At 46.7% G+C, this 21,162-nt stretch overlaps 1 protein-coding gene across 1 annotated transcript; it reads left to right on the top strand.

Annotated features, from left to right (window-relative positions):
- The first annotated feature begins 8,122 nt into the window (after positions 1-8,122).
- LOC130111331 (gamma-aminobutyric acid receptor-associated protein-like 2) lies at positions 8,123-14,265 on the top strand. The gene is made up of 4 exons (XM_056278478.1): positions 8,123-8,374; positions 10,039-10,094; positions 10,723-10,895; positions 13,694-14,265. The coding sequence occupies exons 1-4, from the start codon at positions 8,341-8,343 to the stop codon at positions 13,782-13,784; spliced, it is 354 nt and encodes a 117-aa protein (XP_056134453.1). The 5' UTR covers positions 8,123-8,340; the 3' UTR covers positions 13,785-14,265.
- Positions 14,266-21,162: the final 6,897 nt, after the last annotated feature.

Raw genomic sequence — 21,162 nt, 5'->3', positions numbered from 1 at the left:
TTGGAAATAATCAAAAATCACGTTTAGACTATTACTCTGCACTAGAGGACGCTAGTGTATTTCTAGGACACAGCAATGAACTTCACCAAGGAAATGACGCGACCAGCACACGTCATAAATAGTGACACGACGCGCACGATGAAGCGCAGATTACGAGCCGTCTTTTTGACGGCTCATGGTCGGTATCATAACTTTTTTGTGCAATTGATCTAAAACTCGTTTTAATGCAAATATATGTAGTTTTAGGAGCGCTGACGGAGCAGAAGGTAGCAACTTTTTTTTTTGGAAGTTATTAATCTTTGAAAATCCAAAACCGTCAAAATGACGGCATTGGTCGTTCTATCTAAGATTAAAAGGGGGGCGTCCGGACTCCGGGTAGCATAGTGGTCTATTCCGTTGCCTGCCCACACGGGGATCGCCAGTTCTAAATGGGTCCGACCGCTTAGTTAAGGACTAACAAGTCTACTTATCCATGCACGTTACACTACTATATCAAGTAGTGGTCCTAGTACATTTGCCAAAGAGCAATCAAATCAAAGTAGTGTTATATGATTTATCATTACTAGTGGTAGTAGTAATCATATCATAGCCAGGAGTGCATGTCATGTCAAGTACATTTTGAGTAAGTGGGTCTTATATCATCAAAAGGAGACTCACAATACAACGTAGCTATATTTACATTGACACATATCAGTATATATTGTCACGTGCATGGATAAGTAGACACGTTGGCCCTGGCTAACGAGTCGGACCCTTTCTGCGCGGGACATCTTCCGAACGTCGATGTTCTTCCCCCAGGGAAAGTTCTGCTTCAAAACGCCCAATGAAGTTCTCAATCTCACGGAGCTCCGTGTCGAATTTTCTTCTTGACGTTGCCATCTTCGGTTTGTGGGTATTGGTTGCGATCCCACTTGTGACACCAGTGTGGCGAATTCGGGGGGCAACCACAGGAACTGCCGCGGCCGGGACGCGAACCCGTATCTCCCGCACCGCCGGAGACATCACTAACCGCTCGACTAATTCGCCACAATAGTATCAACTTAAGAGCATAAACAGACACAGACAAGGATCCTAAAGGTGTTTAAGTGAGTAAAGACATGATGATAATAGCCAACACCAGTAGCAATATTAGACGACTCATACTAGCTGCAAAGTGTCATGGGACCGTTTTTACAAGTCTTGATTGGAGACCACCAGGCCTTTCTTGAAGGAAGGAAGTGAGTCAGTTGCTCTGATGGAGGTCGGGTGTTTGTTCCGCCATATTGGACGTTGGCTGTTGTAAGGTGCTTAAATGACGGACCGTTCAAGATGGCGGCATGAGCAGACCGTAGAACCTTCTCCAAAAAGTTTTTCAGTATAGCGACTTCCGTTTTGATGAGTATCTCACCATTCAACTGAAACAATAGGACCGTAGCAACAGGACTTGTTTTTCACTCTAATAGTCAACCTTTCGTCGGCGTTTGTCATCAGTACAGCGACTTTTCAAAGCAGCTAGCTAACTTCCGTCGTCGCGCAGTGAAAACCCATGCCATGGCTAACAACGTGAACAAACGTGAGTCTCCTAGCGCTGGGGCTAGCTCATCAGCTCCAGAATCCCCACTGAAAACCCCAACCGGCAAAAAGGGAAACATACTGGGTGATGAGGGGGATATTGCCCGAAACATCATTGCTAACCTGACAGGCGATAAACGAAAGAGCAGATGGCCTGCAGGCCGGAAGTGTCAGCTTGAAGGAATCGGTTGAGTTTGTCTTGGCTGAGGTAAAGGACCTGAAAGGGAAGATGGAGCATAGGGTTATCAGAGTCGACAAAACCGAACGAAAACCGGCTGAGATGGAAAACAAGGTGCTTGATCTGTCACGGTACAAAAGACGCTGGGATTTGCGCCTGTTGGGTGTTCCCGAAGAGGAGGGGGAGGGCATTCGAAAGGTCATTTCCATTTGCTAGATGACGACCCCAGACCTCGAGGATAAACTCCCTGGCGTGGTCGACAGTGTCCACCCCAGGACCAGCAGCGGCCAAGGGTGTCATTCTAGAGTTTTGGATGAGGCACTACCGAGATGGCGCCTGGAAAGCTGCGAAACACTCAACTTTCCTCCGAGAGAAGAAACTGCGCTTCAAGGAAGATCTCTCACCGGAGGACAGGGCAAGACAGTCTGCTGTGGCCGCTGGTGGAGAAGGCTAGGGAAGAAAGCAAGCTAGCCTACTTGGTCGGGGCAAGAGCCTTCATGGAGAGGAAGGAGATTCATCCCCCAGCAAACTGATGATCGCTAGCTGGCGCGCAGGTTTGATCAGTCACACATTCTGACATTGGGTTTCACATGTGAATTCACTCGATTCCGTTTTGAATCGTTCAATAGTCTGACTTTGTAACTCTCAGAAAAGAGGAAGATGTATTATTGAACTTTACTCTTTGTCCTAACTCAAGTTAGTTGCTGTGCATATGTTGTTGTGGTTGTGGCACTATACAGTAAGTGTGGCCTATATCAGTGGCTCTCAACCTTTTTGGGGTCCTGGACCCCCTGCGTATTTTTGATCTACCCTGAGGACCCCTCCACCTGATCTTGGGGGAGGGGGGTTGCAATTTGATAGAAACAGTAGAAACTGCATTTTAAATTGCATTATAGCATTTATTCACTCTTTGGGGCAAAAATAAGAGCTTTCAGTTGTAACTTAGATATAGTTAACAAAACAGAATTCTTATGCAGTAACTTTCAGATATATGTAACAAAACAGAATATGTATTCAGTAACTTTCAGATATATGTAACAACAGAACTTTTATGCAGTAACTTTTAACAATGCAAACGGGAGCGAGATCTCTTATTAAAATACAATAAATTACACTTGTGAAACAGATGTAATTAGAGAAAAAAGTCCTGTTACCCTTTATAGTTTAGGTAGATAAAGGTCTCAGTCACATTTGAGTAAAACAATCCTATTTCTATAAATGTCATAGGATCTTTTTTTTAAAGATATTTTATTTTCACTGACCCCTTGCAATTACACCACGGACCACTAGGGGTCCGCGGACCCCCGGTTGAGAAACACTGGCTTATATAATATACAGTCGTTTACTAAAGTGGCTCTGTTCTGGTTTACATAAGGAGAGCATTCTGCTCTAGAGAGAACAGTTCTCAGGGTATAAAGCTACTTAGCTACACTCTAGCTCACTGTAAGTCGTTCTTTCCCCCCCTCGTCATTTCATCCTTAACAGTCGTTTCGTTTAATGCTCGGGGCTTACGGGACAAGGTAAAACGAAAGGCTGTTTTTCTTTATGCGGAGTTTTAATGCTGACTTTTGTATTATTCAGGAGACTCATCCAAAGGCAAATGACTTAAAATTTTGGAAGTGGCGATGGGGTGAATAGGTTTGGTTCTCCCATGGCTCCAATCATTCTGCAGGTGTGTCTTAACATTAAAAGACAGGTTGAGTGGTAAGATCCTTCTCTCCATTTCTGATCCTCTTGGTCACTTTATTTATTTATTTATTTTGGTTATCTCACTAACTGAGGAACTTTTTTTTGCTTGGCAACATTTATGGGTATAATAATAAAAAAGAAAACGTTGAATTAATGGAAACATTGAACAATAGAATAGAATATATACAGGGTAAATATACAAATATGAAAATGATCGTGGGTGGAGACTTTAATTTGCCTATAAATGATACGATTGACAGATGGCCTGCAAAGGCTAGTACAAACCCAAATGCCATCTTGATAGACTTCAGACACAGTTTAGGTCTTACAGATATTTGCAGACTAAAGAACCCAAATATGATCGATTTTATGTGGGGAAACAAAACCGGTTCTCTTAAATCTCGAAGAGATCTATGGCTAATATCAGATTGTATGGTGGAGTCAGCACTCAGAGCTGTAGTCTTACCAGCCCCCTTATATGATCATCCAGTTATTCTATTGGAAGTGGCCGTGTCTGCCTGTCACCAAACAAGAATGAACTACTGTGGTTACTGGAAGCTAAACAACTCTTTATTAGCACACACATGTTTAGAAAAGGGCATCTTAGAGAAAACAAATAAGTACTGGCAACCAGGTCTTACTCAAAATGCTTTTAGTAAAAACTGGGAACTCCGGAAATTGATGATGAAATTAGGAGCTGAATCAGTCAAGTCCAGAAGAAAAGAAGAAACCCAATTAATTGCAGATATCGTCACACTAAACTTGGCGCCTAATAATATGTTGGAGGAGAATAAAGTAAAATTAGCAGAATTACAACTCAAAATTGGACACCATTTACATTCATAAAGCGAAAGGAGCCTTTGTACGTTCCAGGAAAAAATGGCTCGAAGAGGGAGAACAACATTCATCTTACTTTTTTAAACTGGAAAAGCACCATCAGAAGCATAATTGCTTAATGAAATTTAAAATTGATGATTCGGTCGTAGAAGACCCCCCTAATGATTTCTAGCCACTGTGAACATTTCTACAAAAAACTATATGAATCCAAATCCTCAATCTCTGAAATATACAATTACATCTAAAAATTAGAAGGTGTTAAAGCATTAAATGATGAAAATATAAGCATTTGTGACTTACCTGTTACTATAATTGATATTAAAGATTCTGTCAACGAGCTCAAGTCTAATAAGTCTCCAGGGACTGATGGTCTAACAGCTGAATTCTATAAACAACTCTCTAATGAATAATCTCCTTTCCTACATAGGGTCTTCATGGAAGCTTTCGATACAGGATATCTCCCTCCTTCCATGAATCAAGGTCTTACAATCTTGATTCCAAAACCACATAAAGATAAATTGCTTATTGATAATTGGCGTCCAATTTGCCTCCTCCAAAATGATTACAAGATAGTAGCCACATGTTTAGCTAGAAGAATGAAGGATGCTCTTACAGATGAATCCCAGTCAGGTTTTATGGTAGGCAGACACATAACCAACAACATGAGACTTGTTCTAGACATTTTAGATTATTCACACTTGGTGGACGATGAGGGATTTATTTTTTTCTTAAGACTTCTATAAGGCCTTCGACACGATGGAGCATGATTTCATTGTTGAACCTTTAAATATATTTGGCTTTGGTAGTACATTTTCAAATGCAGTTAGAACCCTCTATAAAATAGCAATTGTTCCATTAAATTATCACATGGCCCTTCTAAAAGATTTAGCTTTAATAGAGGTCTTCGTCAGGGCTGTCCGGTTTCACCATATCTCTTTTTGCTTGCAATGTGAATTCTCTCGATTCACATTAAAAACAGCGGTGTCATGGGTATATCCATTGCTGATAAATCTATCCTCATTAGCCAATTAGCTGATGACACAGCATCATTCTTAAAAAATAAGGTCCAAATTAAAAAAATCTATTGATGCAATTAATGTCCTCTCCAAAGTTTCTGGTCTCTTTTTAAACATAACAAAATGTGAACTACATTAAGACATGTGATGATGAAAGAATACAAAACATACCGGTGAAAAACACAGTCAGATATCTAGGTGTAATCATAGAGAGACCAGAACCTCAGAGCACTAAAAAATCTTAATCCTTTGATCAAAACAACAGAGCAGAGATTCAATCTCTGGCTTCAGAGGGATTTATCCATTTCTGGGAGATCTTTGCTAACAAAGGTGGAGGGTTTATCTAGACTTATTTATAATGCCCAAGCAATGGATGTGCCCAAGGATTACTGTAGTAACATAGACAAACTTTTATTTAATTTTATTTGGAAGAAGAAACCTCACCTAATAAAAAAGAGTGTGTTGATGAACAAACCATGCTGTGGTGGTCTCAATGCTTTAGATTTCTCTACTTGAAATGGGACCTTTAAGATAAACTGGATCAAAGCCTATCTCAAGAATCCATCCTCAACCTGGAATTTTATACCCTCCCATGTTTTAATTCTGTTGGTGGTCCACCCTTTTTATTAAGATGCAACTATGATATTTCCAATATTCCACTGAAACTTTCAACTTTTCATAAGCACATGCTCTTAAGCTGGTCATTAATGTATAAGCATAACTTTTCTCCTCATGAATATGTTATATGGAACAATACTGATATACGTTTTAAGAGTAAGACTCTATTCAATAAGAGGTGATTTGACAGAGGAATACTTTTAGTTAGTCAACTATTCAACCCAGCAGGCCACCTACTCACATATGAAAGATTCCTTAACATGTATAATGTTCCTGTCAGTCCAAAGGATTATGCGGCTGTGTTTGATGCAATCCCTTCTGCAGCCAACATGTTATTATCATCTGCGCCCAGAGGAGATGTTGGTGTGATTCCTTCCTTAGACCCTGCTACCATTTATATTGCTGCTGAATGTCCTTTACTGAGTGTCAAAGCTACTAACCAGCACATAAGGAATGTTATTCTCAGGGAAGCAGTTACTACTCCCTCTGCTGGTTTCTTTTGGAATAACACGTGACAACATTCAGTGGAAATGGTCATGGCTTCTCTCAAAAAAATACTTGTTAACTAACAAAGTTAAGGAAGTGTCATTCAAAATAATGCACCGTTGCTACCCTGTTAAGACCTACTTTTCTAGACATAGGATTGATACTGGTTTTAGCTGTAGCTTTTGTAGAAATGAGGATGAATCCTTAACTCATCTTTTCTGGGAATGTACATATAGCGGCGTCTTCTAGACCAGTGGTTCTCAACCTTTTTGGGGTCCTGGACCCCCTGCGTATTTTTGATCTACCCTGAGGACCCCTCCACCTGATCTTGGGGGAGGGGGGTTGCAATTTGATAGAAACAGTAGAAACTGCATTTTAAATTGCATTATAGCATTTATTCCCTCTTTGGGGCAAAAATAAGAGCTTTCAGTTGTAACTTAGATATAGTTAACAAAACAGAATTCTTATGCAGTAACTTTCAGATATATGTAACAAAACAGAATATGTATTCAGTAACTTTCAGATATATGTAACAAAACAGAATATGTATTCAGTAACTTTCAGATATATGTAACAACAGAATTTTTATGCAGTAATTTTTAACAATGCAAACGGGAGCGAGGTCTCTTATTAAAATACAATAAACTACACTTGTGAAACAGATGTAATTAGAGAAAAAAGTCCTGTTACCCTTTATAGTTTAGGTAGATAAAGGTCTCAGTCACATTTGAGTAAAATAATCCTATTTCTATAAATGTCATAGGATCTTTTTTTTAAAGATATTTTATTTTCACGGACCCCTTGCAATTACACCACGGACCACTAGGGGTCCGCGGACCCCCGGTTGAGAAACACTGTTCTAGACTGACGTTAATAAGTTTATCTTCAAAGACATTTGTGACCAATATTCAGATACTCTCAAATGTAGTAAACACAGTAAAGCCACCAAAACTGGAAACATTTGTGAAGCTATTTTGTCTTCCTGAAAATCCTGTGCTGAGCCCCCCAGTTTAAACACAACCTTTGCTTTTTGTTTTTTCCTCTTTTGGAGCATGCTTTGTTTTCTTTGTATCCTGCTGTTCATTGTATTATTGTACATCTGTTCATTGTACATTGTATTATTTGAATTGTACTCATTTTGATTAATAAAAAGTGTGTGTGTGGGGGGGGACGTGCTTATTCTCTTCTCTTTCTCCAAACTCTGCTGCCGTCCCTTCACCAACCGGCTCTGTGCGTAACTGTAGTCCACTGACTTCCGGTTTCTACCGCAGCGGTCATACCAGTTTCCTGTTTGCTGCCGTGCGCTATTGACAATGGCATGTTTTTCGCGATGCCTGCAAGATTTGCCATGGATAAATGTCAACCACACGCACACACCTGTCCACACACCTTCACCTGCTGCACCTGCCAGCACACGGGGGGGGGGGGGGAGGAGTTTCAAGCTGTTCATATCAAGTTGCGTCCACAATTCCGTCCGTCCACCTGCTCAGCCTCATATGGGGAAATATGCCATTGTCAACGGCGCGCGCCAACAAACAGGAAACTGGTATGACCGCGGCGGTAGAAACCGGAAGTCGGCGGACCACAGTTGCGCACAGAGTCGATTTCTTCTGCGAACGTTGGCGTCTGGTTTACAGAGACACACCCCCTCCCTCCACACACACACACACGCACACCGTTTCAATCGTTAAATCCATCCGAGCCCCGCCTCCTCCCCCCCCTTCCTCCCGCACCGAATGGAACGGTCCCGGAGTGACGTCATCGGCTGGGCAGCGTTTAGGCCGCTTGTTTTGTCGAGGCTGTTGACGAGCAAAATTTGTTTATCTTCAGTTGACGCGCGCCTGTCTGTGGGAAGAACGAGGCGTTCACAGGACGTATAGAATATTTAGGTCGTTGTTCTAGTTCATCATCCGGCCCCCTCCCCCCCCCTCGGTATCGGAGCGACGAAGCCCGGAGACGGCAAACATGAAATGGATGTTCAAAGAGGACCATTCCTTGGGTAAGTGGATTTATGTTTGACGGTAAAATAAACGTCGTCCCGGACCGGGGCCGTTTCAGACCCGTCCGGGGGGGGGGGGCCGTGTTACCCTTCAGCCCTTGTTCCCCCCCCCCCCCACCCCCGTGAGAGGCGTTGGTTTCACAACGCACCGAAAAATATATAATGAACTGTCATGTTTCCAAACGGCCATTTTGCTCCCCCGCCCCCTCCCCCTCCTTCCCCTCCTCCTCCCCCCCCCTCTAGAAATAGCAAGATTCGCCCCTACAAATTAGGGAACCGGAGTTCGAAACGGGGTCGTCCGGTTCTTAACGGTTTCATCTGAGTCGAGCTGATTCCGGCCCGGCCCGGCGCTGGATTTTGACACAGCGCAGTCCAGCCTCTAAGCCTCCATTAGGGCTTAGCTGTCACGGATCCGCAGGTCTCCTCGGGACACATGGTCGACATTTAGACGCGTCTTGTTTCCCCTTTTCTCCGGCCGGGACACGGAGCCCAGACCCAAATTAAGACGTAAAAAGTTGTTTTTGTTTGTTGTCATAATTTGGATTCTTTTTACAGTGTTTATGAACCGTGTCCCCACCCCCCCTCGCCCCCCCCCCCGGCTTACTTCTATCAGGGTGCTCTGTCATCATTACTACCGAGGTTTGGCGATAATGGAATAGCAGTGAACTGGGGAGGTCTGCTAAGTGGTCTGTCCCCCCCTGCACAGAGTCCCTCAGTGTCCCCCCTGCACAAGAGTCCCTCAGTGTCCCCCCTGCACAGAGTCCCTCAGTGTCCCCCCTGCACAGAGTCCCTCAGCATCCCCCCTGCACAGAGTCCCTCAGTGTCCCCCCTGCCTCAGTGTCCCCCCTGCACAGAGTCCCTCAGTGTCCCCCCAGCACAGAGTCCCTCAGTGTCCCCCCTGCCTCAGCGTCCCCCCTGCACAGAGTCCCTCAGCGTCCCCCCTGCACAGAGTCCCTCAGTGTCCCCCCTGCCTCAGCGTCCCCCCTGCACAGAGTCCCTCAGTGTCCCCCCTGCACAAGAGTCCCTCAGTGTCCCCCCTGCACAGAGTCCCTCAGTGTCCCCCCTGCACAGAGTCCCTCAGCATCCCCCCTGCACAGAGTCCCTCAGTGTGCCCCCTGCCTCAGTGTCCCCCCTGCACAGAGTCCCTCAGTGTCCCCCCAGCACAGAGTCCCTCAGTGTCCCCCCTGCCTCAGCGTCCCCCCTGCACAGAGTCCCTCAGCGTCCCCCCTGCACAGAGTCCCTCAGCGTCCCCCCTGCACAGAGTCCCTCAGTGTCCCCCCTGCCTCAGCGTCCCTCAGTGTCCCCCCTGCCTCAGTGTCCCCCCTACACAGAGTCCCTCAGTGTCCCCCCTGCCTCAGTGTCCCCCCTGCACAGAGTCCTTCAGTGTCCCCCCTGCCTCAACGTCCCCCCTGCACAGAGTCCCTCAGTGTCCCCCCTGCCTCAGCGTCCCCCCTGCACAGAGTCCCTCAGTGTCCCCCCTGCCTCAGCGTCCCCCCTGCACAGAGTCCCTCAGCGCCCCCCCGGCTAATAAATCCATGGTTACTGGTCGCCGTCATACAGAAGAGGTGGAAATGTTTTTAAATAATAATGTTTAGTCACTGCGATGGCGCTCCTAACATCCATTTACATAACCTTGACGTTTTACTTTCGTTTTCCCCCATTAGAACATCGATGCATAGAGTCTGCCAAAATCCGCAGCAAGTACCCTGACCGAGTCCCAGTGAGTAAAGATAACATGATTTTCCTCTTATAATGTGTTTTTATTTTCTTCTTCATTCACCGCATAGTAGTGTTGTGTGTTGGCAAGAATTTGCCGATGTTATGCAAGTGTTATGATTCAATATATTGTGACGTGATCCTCCAAACAGTGTGATTATGTTGCTGTATTTTTCAAAAAGAAAAACATGTCATGAAGAAAACCACTCAGTGTGCAGACAATGACAGTACTCAGAGCCGTAGCCAGTGTGGTATTGCTAACTCTACTGCTGCTGCTGCTGCTGTTGTTGTTGTTGTGGTTCTGTGCAGCCCTGTTGCGATGCTGCTCCTGCCACCTAGTGGTCAGAGATGTGAACTTCGCAATGAAACCGTGCCACCGCCATGTCTCCATGTGTGAAAGCTTAAGAACCAATGCAGCGTTTTTGAAAAGAAGTAAAATATAGTGAAAGATAGTACTGGGATACTCAATTGTATTCTATTTTCTTAATGCCCTGCCAGATAGAGGATATATGTTATTTACTTTGTGTTTTAGAAGCTGTATGTTTATTGTTGATCCGTCAAACCTGTCAGTGTGTACTGCTGCCACAATTGACTGCCTTGGTAGTGAGTATTTGGTTGTGCTATCCATCCAGGTGATTGTGGAGAAGGTGTCTGGATCACAGATAGTGGACATAGACAAGAGGAAGTACCTGGTTCCCTCGGACATCACCGTGGCTCAGTTCATGTGGATCATCAGGAAGCGGATCCAGCTGCCCTCGGAGAAGGCCATCTTCCTGTTTGTGGACAAGACCGTCCCTCAGTCCAGGTCAGTCCTGATGTGTGGGCAGGGCTTCAGTAGTAGTAGTAGTAGTAGTAGTAGTAGTAGTGGTGGTGGTGGAAGCAGTACTAGTAAGTGTGGTAGTACTGGTGGTGGTAGCAGTAGTAGTAGTAGTAGTAGTAGTGGTGGTGGTGGTGGTGGTGGAAGCAGTACTAGTAAGTGTGGTAGTACTGGTGGTGGTAGCAGTAGTAGTAGTAGTAGTAGTAGTGGTGGTGGTGGAAGCAGTACTAGTAAGTGTGGTAGTACTGGTGGTGGTAGCAGTAGTCTTAGTAGTAGTAGTAGTAGTAGAAGTTTTAGCAGCAGTAGTATTAGGACAGGGCAATAATCAAATATAATCATTCGTCATCTTTCGTTGGTATTGTATTTGGGGGAAATTCAGAGTCATATCGTGAGTCACAGTTTTGTAGTCTAAATTGATGATGAGGAGAATCTGTAACCTAAAATTTCTTATGAAATACGGTTGTGAGATATTTGAGGAAGTATTCTTTTGGTCTGATACTTATACTTCACTTTACCAAACAGTTCAATAGAATTTAGGCAAAACTTGGTTCCCTCATAATTTTCCGAATATTTTATTTATCCCCGAGGGGAAGTTGGAGTCTAATTAGCTCACCTCTTGGACCAGGGATGGAAAGGAATTAGTTAAATCAGGTGGCGTGGTGCATGGTTGCAACAAATACCTGCAGATATTGCGGCCCTTGAGGCTTGGAGTTGGGCACCCCTGCACTGGAAGCTTCACAACAACCCCACTTCTTACACAAGAATGTCAGACATGAACGGATCAACACGGCAGCAGGATGTGGGACAGGTCAAGCCACACAGATAAAAGGTCCACATGCGATTCAAAAACCATCATCACTGTTTGGAACACGCGTCTCATCCAAGAAAGGCAAATATCACAGATAAAGTCTTGGTGCTGCTAACCCCAAAGTGCCCTTCGGGGTTTTGTTGTGTTTGGTAGATTGACTTCATGTTGCAGGCAAACGTTTTCATCAAGACATTCTCTTGGCTGACCACTCGTCACTGCATCTTCTACAAAGTCCCTGGTCATCCTAACATATTTCCAGATGCTGTGAGAGTAAACCACTCTGGTAAAAAAAAAGGCAGCAGGTGATAGTCCTTCATAGGTAGGAGACACAGATGTACTTTCCGGGTGTGACACCACCTAGAGGAACAAGCAGCTCACAGCCGCTGTATCTCTTTCTCGCGGTGACTCGCTCAGAACAAACTATTTCCTGTCACATGACAGGAACAAGTTCAAGCATCCGCCTATGTGGCAGACTAAACTGTGGTGTGTCACAGGGCTGGGCAATAACTCCATACTATCTTTCATTGCCTTTCAGTGGTATCATGTTGGGGGTGAAATTGAATATTGTCAAATTGTGATGCAGGATTTTACTGTCAAATGATAAAGAATCTATTAACTTACATTTCTCACAAAGGGCGTCCGGGTGGCATGGCGGTCTTTTCTGTTGCCTACCAACGCCGGGATCGCCGGTTTGAATCCCCGTGTTACCTCCGGCTTGGTCGGGCGTCCCTACAGACACAATTGGCCGTGTCTGCGGGTAGGAAGTCGGATGTGGGTATGTGTCCTGGTCGCTGCACTAGCGCCTCCTCTGGTCGGTCGGGGCGCCTGTTCGGGGAGGAGGGGAACCGGGGGGAATAGCGTGATACGCCCCCCCCCCGTGCTACGTCCCCCTGGTGAAACTCCTCACTGTCAGGTGAAAAGAAGCGGCTGGTGACTCCACATGTATCGGAGGAGGCATGTGGTAGTCTGCAGCCCTCCCCGGATCGGCGGAGAGGGTGGAGCAGTGACCGGGATGGCTTGGAAGAGTGGGGTAGTTGGCCAAGTACAACTGGGGAGAAAAAGGGGACAAAATACCCCCCCTCCCAAAAAAAAATCTCACAAAATTAAGTCAGAAATATTTGAAGGGAGTGTTGTTTGAGCCCTCGGTTTGGTTTGATATTATACACGGTGGTTCTCGATCTTTTCGAGTCACGAAGCCGAGAATAATCAGGTTGGTGTTTGTGACCCCCCCCCCCCACACACACACTCAATAAAATCTATTCTAAGGCAAATTTTATCACCGGTACAGGCGGTGTAATGTAAAAACCATCCCCCAGTCTAAAATATGTTATTTTAGACTGCCGCCGTGGGCTGTGTGTCGCAAACTGTGGTCACTCACTCACCGACGCGAGTTGCGGTCATTCACGTGTGAGCGCGTCTTTGATATATCAGCTATATACATGAACCTTTTCTATTTCTGGACCACACCTCCTATTAGTCTGCTGTCGTCCTCGCCGTCCTTCCATCGCCACAACTCGCGTCTTCGTAACACGATTTGAAGGCACGTGCATAAGACTGACATGACACCTTCATAACCGCAACATGACACCTGTTATGAACATGAAGGAGCCTTCATGAATGTTTATGGCTGTTATTAAGTGTCATTCGGTCAGTTCTGTCATTTTTAAGGCAAAGCTGGCGTTGTTTGAGATGTCTGTTTTTGGAGCTGCACGTGTTCGAAATTAACTCGAGGGGCTCGCTCGGTACAACGAAGACATCTCGAACAACGTGCCATGGGTCTTGACGGTTTGATGCTTGTTTTCGCCACAAACATCTGGCAACCCCCAGGTTGAGAATCAGGGCTTTACCAAACAGCTCAGTGTGATGAACATCGGCTGGCTTTTTAAGTATGATTTTTGCAGATATTGTGGTGTAAATCGACAGAGATTCCTGACGATTATCGTGACGATATTTTCCATGTCGCCCTGTCTGCTTTCAGCATCACCATGGGGCAGCTCTACGACAAGGAGAAGGACGAGGACGGCTTTTTATACGTAGCGTACAGCGGGGAGAACACCTTTGGTTGGTAGAAAGCCCTCATCCTGGTTGACTCTACCTACAGAATCACATGACTCCCCATTGGCCACGCCCACCTATGTCTTCATCACAACCCTCGCCCGCCCCTGGAGAAACTGTGGAGATGAAGCCACGTAAAGAGATATGGAGGTGGACTGAGTGCTCACACAAGTGGATGTGGATCATTGAGTGCACCGGTGTGTTTATTTGGGCCCATGCTGCATCGTGTAGTGATAGCTTACGTTATGTATAGGATCATTCTGTTTGTTTGATGTCGTCACGAATAGAGAAGATTGGCTTAAGGGAGAAACGTGGATTGGTTTTGTTTTTTTTTTTCTTCAGCAGTTAAATAATATTTTGGGTTTATACTCAGTTTTATTTTATTTTTTTTTGTGCTTTCAGTTGTACTTTCCTTTGAAGATTATATTTAAAAGATTTTAACTATTTGAAGGTAAGGTAGCTGGATAACCGAACCAATAAAAAGATGATAATCAACGCGGCGTATTTCCTGACTCCGAACAGCAACACGCTGCGTTTCGACAGTATCGCGATATTTTGCGTGGCAGTATTGCCAATACGCGCACGCCAAGTGTTGATCTTTTATTATATAAAATTGCAAATACGAGTTAAACTTTTTTGGTATAGCACTAGAATGATAAAATCATTTGCGTTATCAGTCCACTAGATGGCGCCGCTGAGTATTCTGGTGAGGTCGTGTATGTATAAAACGTCCTTTGGGGGCCAGACTTGGCAGTTGAAAATAGGTAATAAATCACAATACATGTATTGCCATACTCAGCACATCACAAAATATTCAAAATCGCAATATTATCGTATCGTGGCTTCAGTAGTATCGTATCGTGGGCCCTTGGTGAGTCCCAGCCCTGGGGTCTACATGCAAGTCTCAAATCCGTGGAGGTGGTCAAAGAGGTATTTAGTTCAATCTGCCTGTGTCAGTTTATTGAGTACGAGTCATTTTACAAAAACCTGTTTGGTATTTATTTCTTGGGTGAGATGGAAAACAGGGAAGTTGCATTAGAGTTTAATTTTATTTAAGTTTACACTTGCCAATGAGCTTTTTTTCATATGACTCTCTGTACCAACATGGCCCAACAGTTCATTTGATGCCAGAAATGCAGCAAAACATCCAAACACGACTCAAACATCTCACTCAACCAGCACAGCAGCTCCAGTTTCCTCCCAACAAGGACACTTGTTCATTTGTTAGTCACCTAAAACACACCGTCACAGAAAGCATTTCAGTAAATGTGTATTTTTATTTCAGCTTTTGAAGTCATAAATAGTGCTTCATCGTGTTACTGCCGATAGTGTAAGTGAGAGCTATACGTTCAAGATCAGAGGCATGGCTGAGAAGTTGAGAGGGAAAAGATTGAGATGGTTTGGACGTGTACAGACGGGGGGGGGGGTAGACTGAATAGGAAAGAAGGCACTGGACCTGGAAATACCTGGCAAAAGTAAACGAGGAAGACCAAGGAGAAGATGGAGAGACCAGACAGAGGAGGACGTGAGGAGGTTTGGACTGCAGGAGAGGGATGCGTCACACAGAAAGCTATGGAGGGCAAAAATCCGCTGCAGCGCCCCTGATAAACAAGGAACAAGCCGAAAGAAGAAGTAGTTATTGCTGATGGTGTGGATTTATTTTTCAGACTTGAAATAATAACACAGACTGGCACATCTTTATAGAATATTGTAGTGAATTCAGGGGGCAGCTCGGAACGCCGCCTCGGGGACGCGAACCCGTGGCTCCCACACCGCAAGCGACAACGTTAACCAGTCGACTAAAAGATGCCATCTGTTAGCCAAGGGCCAACGTGTCTACTTATCCATGCACGTTACACTACCCCCCCTCCCTCGGGAAAGCGCGTATCTCACTTCTGACACCAATGTAGCGAATTCGGGGGGCAGTCACGGGCACCGCCACGGCCGGGACGCGAACCCGTATCGCCTGCACCGCGGACGACAACGTTAACCAGTGAGTCGTTGTCGCTCGCTACATTGGTGTCAGAAGTGGGATGGTGAGACCGTGAGGCCATCGGAAGCGTACGCGCCCAGAGGCGTGAAGGAGCTGATATGCTTAAGCGCGGGGACGCGCTTCCCGAAGGAGGGGGGTAGTGTAATGTGCGTGGATAAGTAGAACCGTTGGCCCTTGGCTAACGGGTCGGACCCTTTAGTCGAGCGGTTAACGATGTCTCCCGCGGTGCGGGAAATATGGGTTCGCGTCCCGGCTGCGGCAGTTCCTGTGGTTGCCCCCCGAATTCGCTACAATATACTACAGTATAGGGCGTCCGGGTAGCGTAGCGGTCTATTCCGTTGCCTACCAACAAGGGGCTCGCCGGTTAGAATCCCCGCGTTTACCTCCGGCTTGGTCGGGCGTCCCTACAGACACAACTGGCCGTGTCTGCGGGTGGGGAGCCGGATGTGGGTATGTGACCTGGTTGCTGCACTAGCGCCTCCTCTGGTGGGTCGGGGCTCCTGTTCGGGGGGTAACTGGGGGGAATAGCGTGATCCACCCACGCGCTACGTCCCCCTGGTGAAACTCCTCACTCTCAGGTGAAAGGAGACGGCTGGCGACTCCACATGTATCGGAGGAGGCATGTGATAGTCTGCAGCCCTCCCCGGATCGGTAGAGGGGGTGGAGCAGCGACCGGGACGGCTCGGAAGAGTGGGGTAATTGGCCATGCACAAATGGGGAGAAAAAGGGGGGGAAATCCAAAAAAATAAAAGAAAAAATAAATAAAGAAACAGTTATAGTACTCCAACGGAGCAAAACTGGTGTAATTTACAGTAAAAAAAATAAAATGCAATACTCTAGAAAAGTGTAACTAAGTCAAGGTGCAGTAGTGCTATTTTATGCTCCTCTAGTTCTTACTCCACCCATCTTGTATACACGTACAAAAAGGTAATGGTGGCCCTTTTCTTAGTGACACCGTCACACCAGGAATGGCAATGTCGCTGTATTTTGTGCAAAGACAAAGGAGGTGTGATCTGACCTTACGGCTGCTCGTGGGAGTCAACCCTGACCGTCTAGTTCCTTTACGTCAATCAGGACTTTGTCTTGATGTTGGATTTGAACTTAAGTGTACCCATTATTTCGAAACTCAGTTCACAAACATTTGCAAACTGGACAGAAATACAGTTTTGCTGAGCTTGAAACGAAGTCGAGAATTTTCAAAACGGTGTCCATTAAAAGCACGTTGTGTCCAAGAAATTAAGAAGACAAAAAAATCATTCATGGTCCGGTCCACATAGGGTGCTTTTGTGCGAACTGTGCGAAAATGTTGTAAAAAAGTGAACTTGAATCAGGGTCGTTTTGGGTTGGGTGAAGGCCGCGTTAGATGCACGCAACGTGCTGTCAAGGCCAAGATGATCACCCTGCAGAAAGATGCAACTCGAGAATCACAAGAGAGAGAGAAAAAAAATCCCGTCACACAACACAAAAGAGGAAATGCTTTCTGACTCAACAAGAGGACGTGTAGTCCTTCTGCAGTCATCCAGGGGGTTCGGCCTCATGAGTAGTCCAGTACTGCTACACATTGAACAAGGGCTGAACTGTTACACCCAAGAACAGGAAGTAAACAAAAAACGAAAGTACGCCACAATCTGCACACTGCTATAAATCCATCCACCCATTTTCCAAACCGCTTATCCTGCTCTCAGGGTCACGGGGATGCTGGAGCCTATCCCAGCAGTCACTGGGCGGCAGGCGGGGAGACCCCCTGGACAGGCCGCTTGCAATAAAATGGGCATCAAATTGTGTTATTTCCCAGATGATAATAGGAAACATAGCAGATGTATGAACAGTATGGTCCCTTATCTGAATATGTCACGTATCAGGAAAGAACCCAAAACCAGACGGGACAACCAGGTAAGGGAAGAATCCAGTCTTTATTGAAGTGACCGATCTCGGGGGTAGAGCAGGAGGTGGCTCTGTGGCAGGTAGGCAGGCAGGCAGAAGTCCATGAATGGCAACGTTCCAGCGAAGACTGGTCCATAGTGGAGGCCTTTTAAGGGTGAGGGCGATTGCCAGGGTGAAGGGGGGGGTCAGCAGGTGTCAGCTGGTGTAGCAGGTGTCAGCTGGCGTGGCAGGTGTCAGCTGGCGTAGCAGGGGTCAGCTGGTGTAGCAGGTGTCAAGGGCGATCGCTTTGATGTCAAGGGCGAGAGGCTGTGACAGTACCCCCCCCTCCGAGGGGCGCCACCGGGCGACCTACCAGGCCCGTCAGGGTGCATCCTGTGGAAGTCCCGGATGAGGTTCGCGTCCAGGACAAGGCGACGAGGGACCCAACACCTCTCCTCCGGGCCATATCCCTCCCAGTCCACGAGATACTGCAGGCTGTGACCGCGGCGACGAGAGTCCAGGAGACGACGAACGGTGTAAGCCGGATGATCGTTGATCATACGAGGAGGTGGGGGCGGGGGGGCCGGAGGAACTAGAGGGCTGGTAGAGACAGGTTTGAGGCAGGACACATGGAAGGAAGGGTGAACCCGGAGAGTGCGGGGCAGCTTCAGACGGACCACAGAGGGGTTAATGATTTTGACAATGGGAAAGGGATCAATATACCTGGAGGACAGTTTTTTAGCGTCCGATCTCAAGGGTAGATCCTTGGTAGAGAGCCATACCTGGTCACCGGGGGAGTAGTCCGGAGCAGGGGTGCGATGACGATCCGCCAAGCGCTGGTAACGGCCGGAGGCCCTGAGCAGTGCAGCACGGGCTCGCCGCCAGGTCCGACGGCACCGACGGACATGGGCCTGGACAGACGGAACCGGAATGTCTACCTCTTGAGAAGGAAAAAGGGGGGGCTGATAGCCGTAAAGGCATTGAAAAGGGGACAACCCAGTAGCAGACGATGGCAAGGTGTTATGGGCATATTCTACCCAGGGAAGTTGTGAGGACCAAGAGGATGGGTTGGCAGACACCAGACAGCGGAGGACAGTCTCCAATGCCTGGTCGGCCCTCTCGGCCGGGCCGTTGGTCTGAGGATGGAACCCCGATGACAGGCTGACGGTGGCACCGATGGCAGAGCAGAAAGCCTTCCAGACAGCAGAAGTGAACTGGGGGCCACGGTCAGACACTATATCACGGGGAAGACCGTGGACCCGGAAAACCTCCCTGACCAGCAGGTCCGCAGTCTCTCGGGCCGAAGGCAGTTTAGACAAGGGCAAAAAGTGAGCAAATTTACTGAAGCGATCAACAACAGTCAGTACAATGGTGTTACCGTCGGAGGCGGGCAGACCAGAGACGAAATCCAAGGACAGATGCGACCAGGGACGGTGTGGAACAGGCAGGGGGCGCAGCAGACCGGCACTGGCCCGAGTGGAGGGCTTATTCTGGGCACAAACAGGACAGGCAGATACAAAAGACCCAGTATCCTCCGTCATGGAAGGCCACCAGAACCGCCTGCGGAGGAAGGCTAGGGTACGGGTTACTCCAGGATGGCAGGTAAGTTTGGAAGAGTGAGCCCACTGCAACACGCTAGATCTAACAGCGTCTGGAACAAACAAGCGCCTGGGGGGACCGTTACCTGGGTCAGGCTGAGTCCGTTGTGCTGCCATGACCTCCCTTTCAATGTTCCAGGTGACAGCCGCAGCCGCAACCACACAGGTAGAGGGAACGATGGTGTCAGGTTGGAGCTTGGGCTCAGACTCCTCCCCATGCACACGAGACAGAGCATCAGGCTTGGCATTCCTGGAGCCAGGTCTGTACGTCAAAGAAAAATTAAAACGACCAAAAAAGAGCGCCCACCTGGCTTGGCGCGCGGTGAGTCGCTTTGCTGACTGGATGTATTCCAGGTTCTTATGGTCAGTCCACACTATAAAAGGAAGCTCAGACCCCTCCAGAAAATGTCGCCATTCCTCCAGTGCCAATTTCACCGCCAGGAGCTCACGATTCCCCACATCATAGTTCCTTTCAGCTGGGGAGAGACGGCGAGACAGGAAGGCACAGGGGTGTGTCTTGCCATCCTCACTGGAGCGCTGAGAAAGGACCGCCCCCACCCCAATCTGAGAGGCGTCCACTTCTACAACGAACTGCTTGGTTGGGTCTGGCTGATGAGGATAGGAGCTGTGGTGAAGCGGTGCTTGAGGGCTTGGAAAGCTGCCTCTGCTACAGGGGTCCACAGGAACGGTCTGGAGGTGGAGGTCAGAGCGGTTAGTGGGGCAACCCTTTTTCTGCCATTTGAGCTAAACTGATGCCACGAAACATTTACATGACACATCTCCTCATATTTTCATGCACAATTGGTTTTCTTTTTTTGAAATGACCAAGATTAAAAGGCTTGGGTGACAGATGTGCCCAAACTGATGAACATGACACTTTATCTTTTTATCCCGCCATTAGATAGTCTTTGCACATTGAAATGTGTAGAAACATGTCGTGTTCAAGGCGTTACCTTGCAGATAATCCTCCGGAAAAAACTCATTAAAACAATCAGTGCCCAGACTTCGACACACAAATGTACTGTAACGAATTCGGGGGCAGTCCGGGTTGGCCACAGCCGGGACGCGAACCCATGGCTTCCACACCACAAGCGACAACGTTACCAGTCTAGTAAGTCGACTAAAGGGTCCGACTCGTTAATCAAGGACCAACATGTCTACTTATCCATGCACGTTACAGTACTCATGAAGTCCAACTTTTGGAAACTGTAGCAGTTCTCTTTTTTAGGTTGTTTAACCATTACTTCCTCGTATTTCTGAATAGTCCTTCTTAGAACATGTGGTTCTCGGTACGGGCCAGAGTTCCTCCTCCCGTGACAACAAGTGACCACGCCACAGCGGCCCGGTGTTACTCAGGAGGCCCGTTTTACCAGCGTTTGATTTCCTTAACAAGGCGCTCATTATCACCATGTTGGGTTCTCAAAGTTTAATAACTGTGGGAGAAAAAAAAGATACAGACCCGCCGCTCCCTGGACGCTCCTAAAACTGCATATATTTGCATTAAAGTGAGTTTTAGATCAATTGAACAAAAAAGTTATAAGATCTACCTTAAACGACCATTTGCGCGTGATCTTGCGTGTCACGTCACTATTTATGACGTGTGCTGGTCGCGTCATTTCCTTCGTGAAGTTCGTTGCTCTGTCCTAGAAACACACTAGCGTCCTCCAGTGGAGACAAATAGTCTAAACTTGATTTTTGATTATGTCCAACATGTCCGGTTACAGACGCCGTTACAGACGCACCATGGCTACCACCGAGGCGTTGCAGTATTTACAGGCGTTGGACAGCGGCCATTTTAAATTGTTTGAAAAATAGTATTATAGTTGTTAAAATGTTCATTTTGGTGTCAGCTAGTTTCTTAACAGACATACTAACATATGTAATGCATTAATATCCCAATTGGGTATTTATCTTGACACAACTAGATCGTCGCGGAAA

The sequence above is a fragment of the Lampris incognitus genome, chromosome 4, assembly GCF_029633865.1.
Source record: "Lampris incognitus isolate fLamInc1 chromosome 4, fLamInc1.hap2, whole genome shotgun sequence".
Taxonomy (NCBI): domain Eukaryota; kingdom Metazoa; phylum Chordata; class Actinopteri; order Lampriformes; family Lampridae; genus Lampris; species Lampris incognitus.
This window is presented reverse-complemented; position numbering and strand designations above follow the sequence as displayed.

What these genes read in the sequence shown, in the direction of transcription:
- LOC130111331 (XM_056278478.1), top strand. Translation starts at nt 8,341, where the DNA reads ATGAAATGGATGTTCAAAGAGGACCATTCCTTGG. An exon ending in AGTACCCTGACCGAGTCCCA is followed by an intron (nt 10,095 to 10,722) that starts GTGAGTAAAGAT and finishes CTATCCATCCAG; the next exon opens with GTGATTGTGGAGAAGGTGTC. An exon ending in AAGACCGTCCCTCAGTCCAG is followed by an intron (nt 10,896 to 13,693) that starts GTCAGTCCTGAT and finishes GTCTGCTTTCAG; the next exon opens with CATCACCATGGGGCAGCTCT.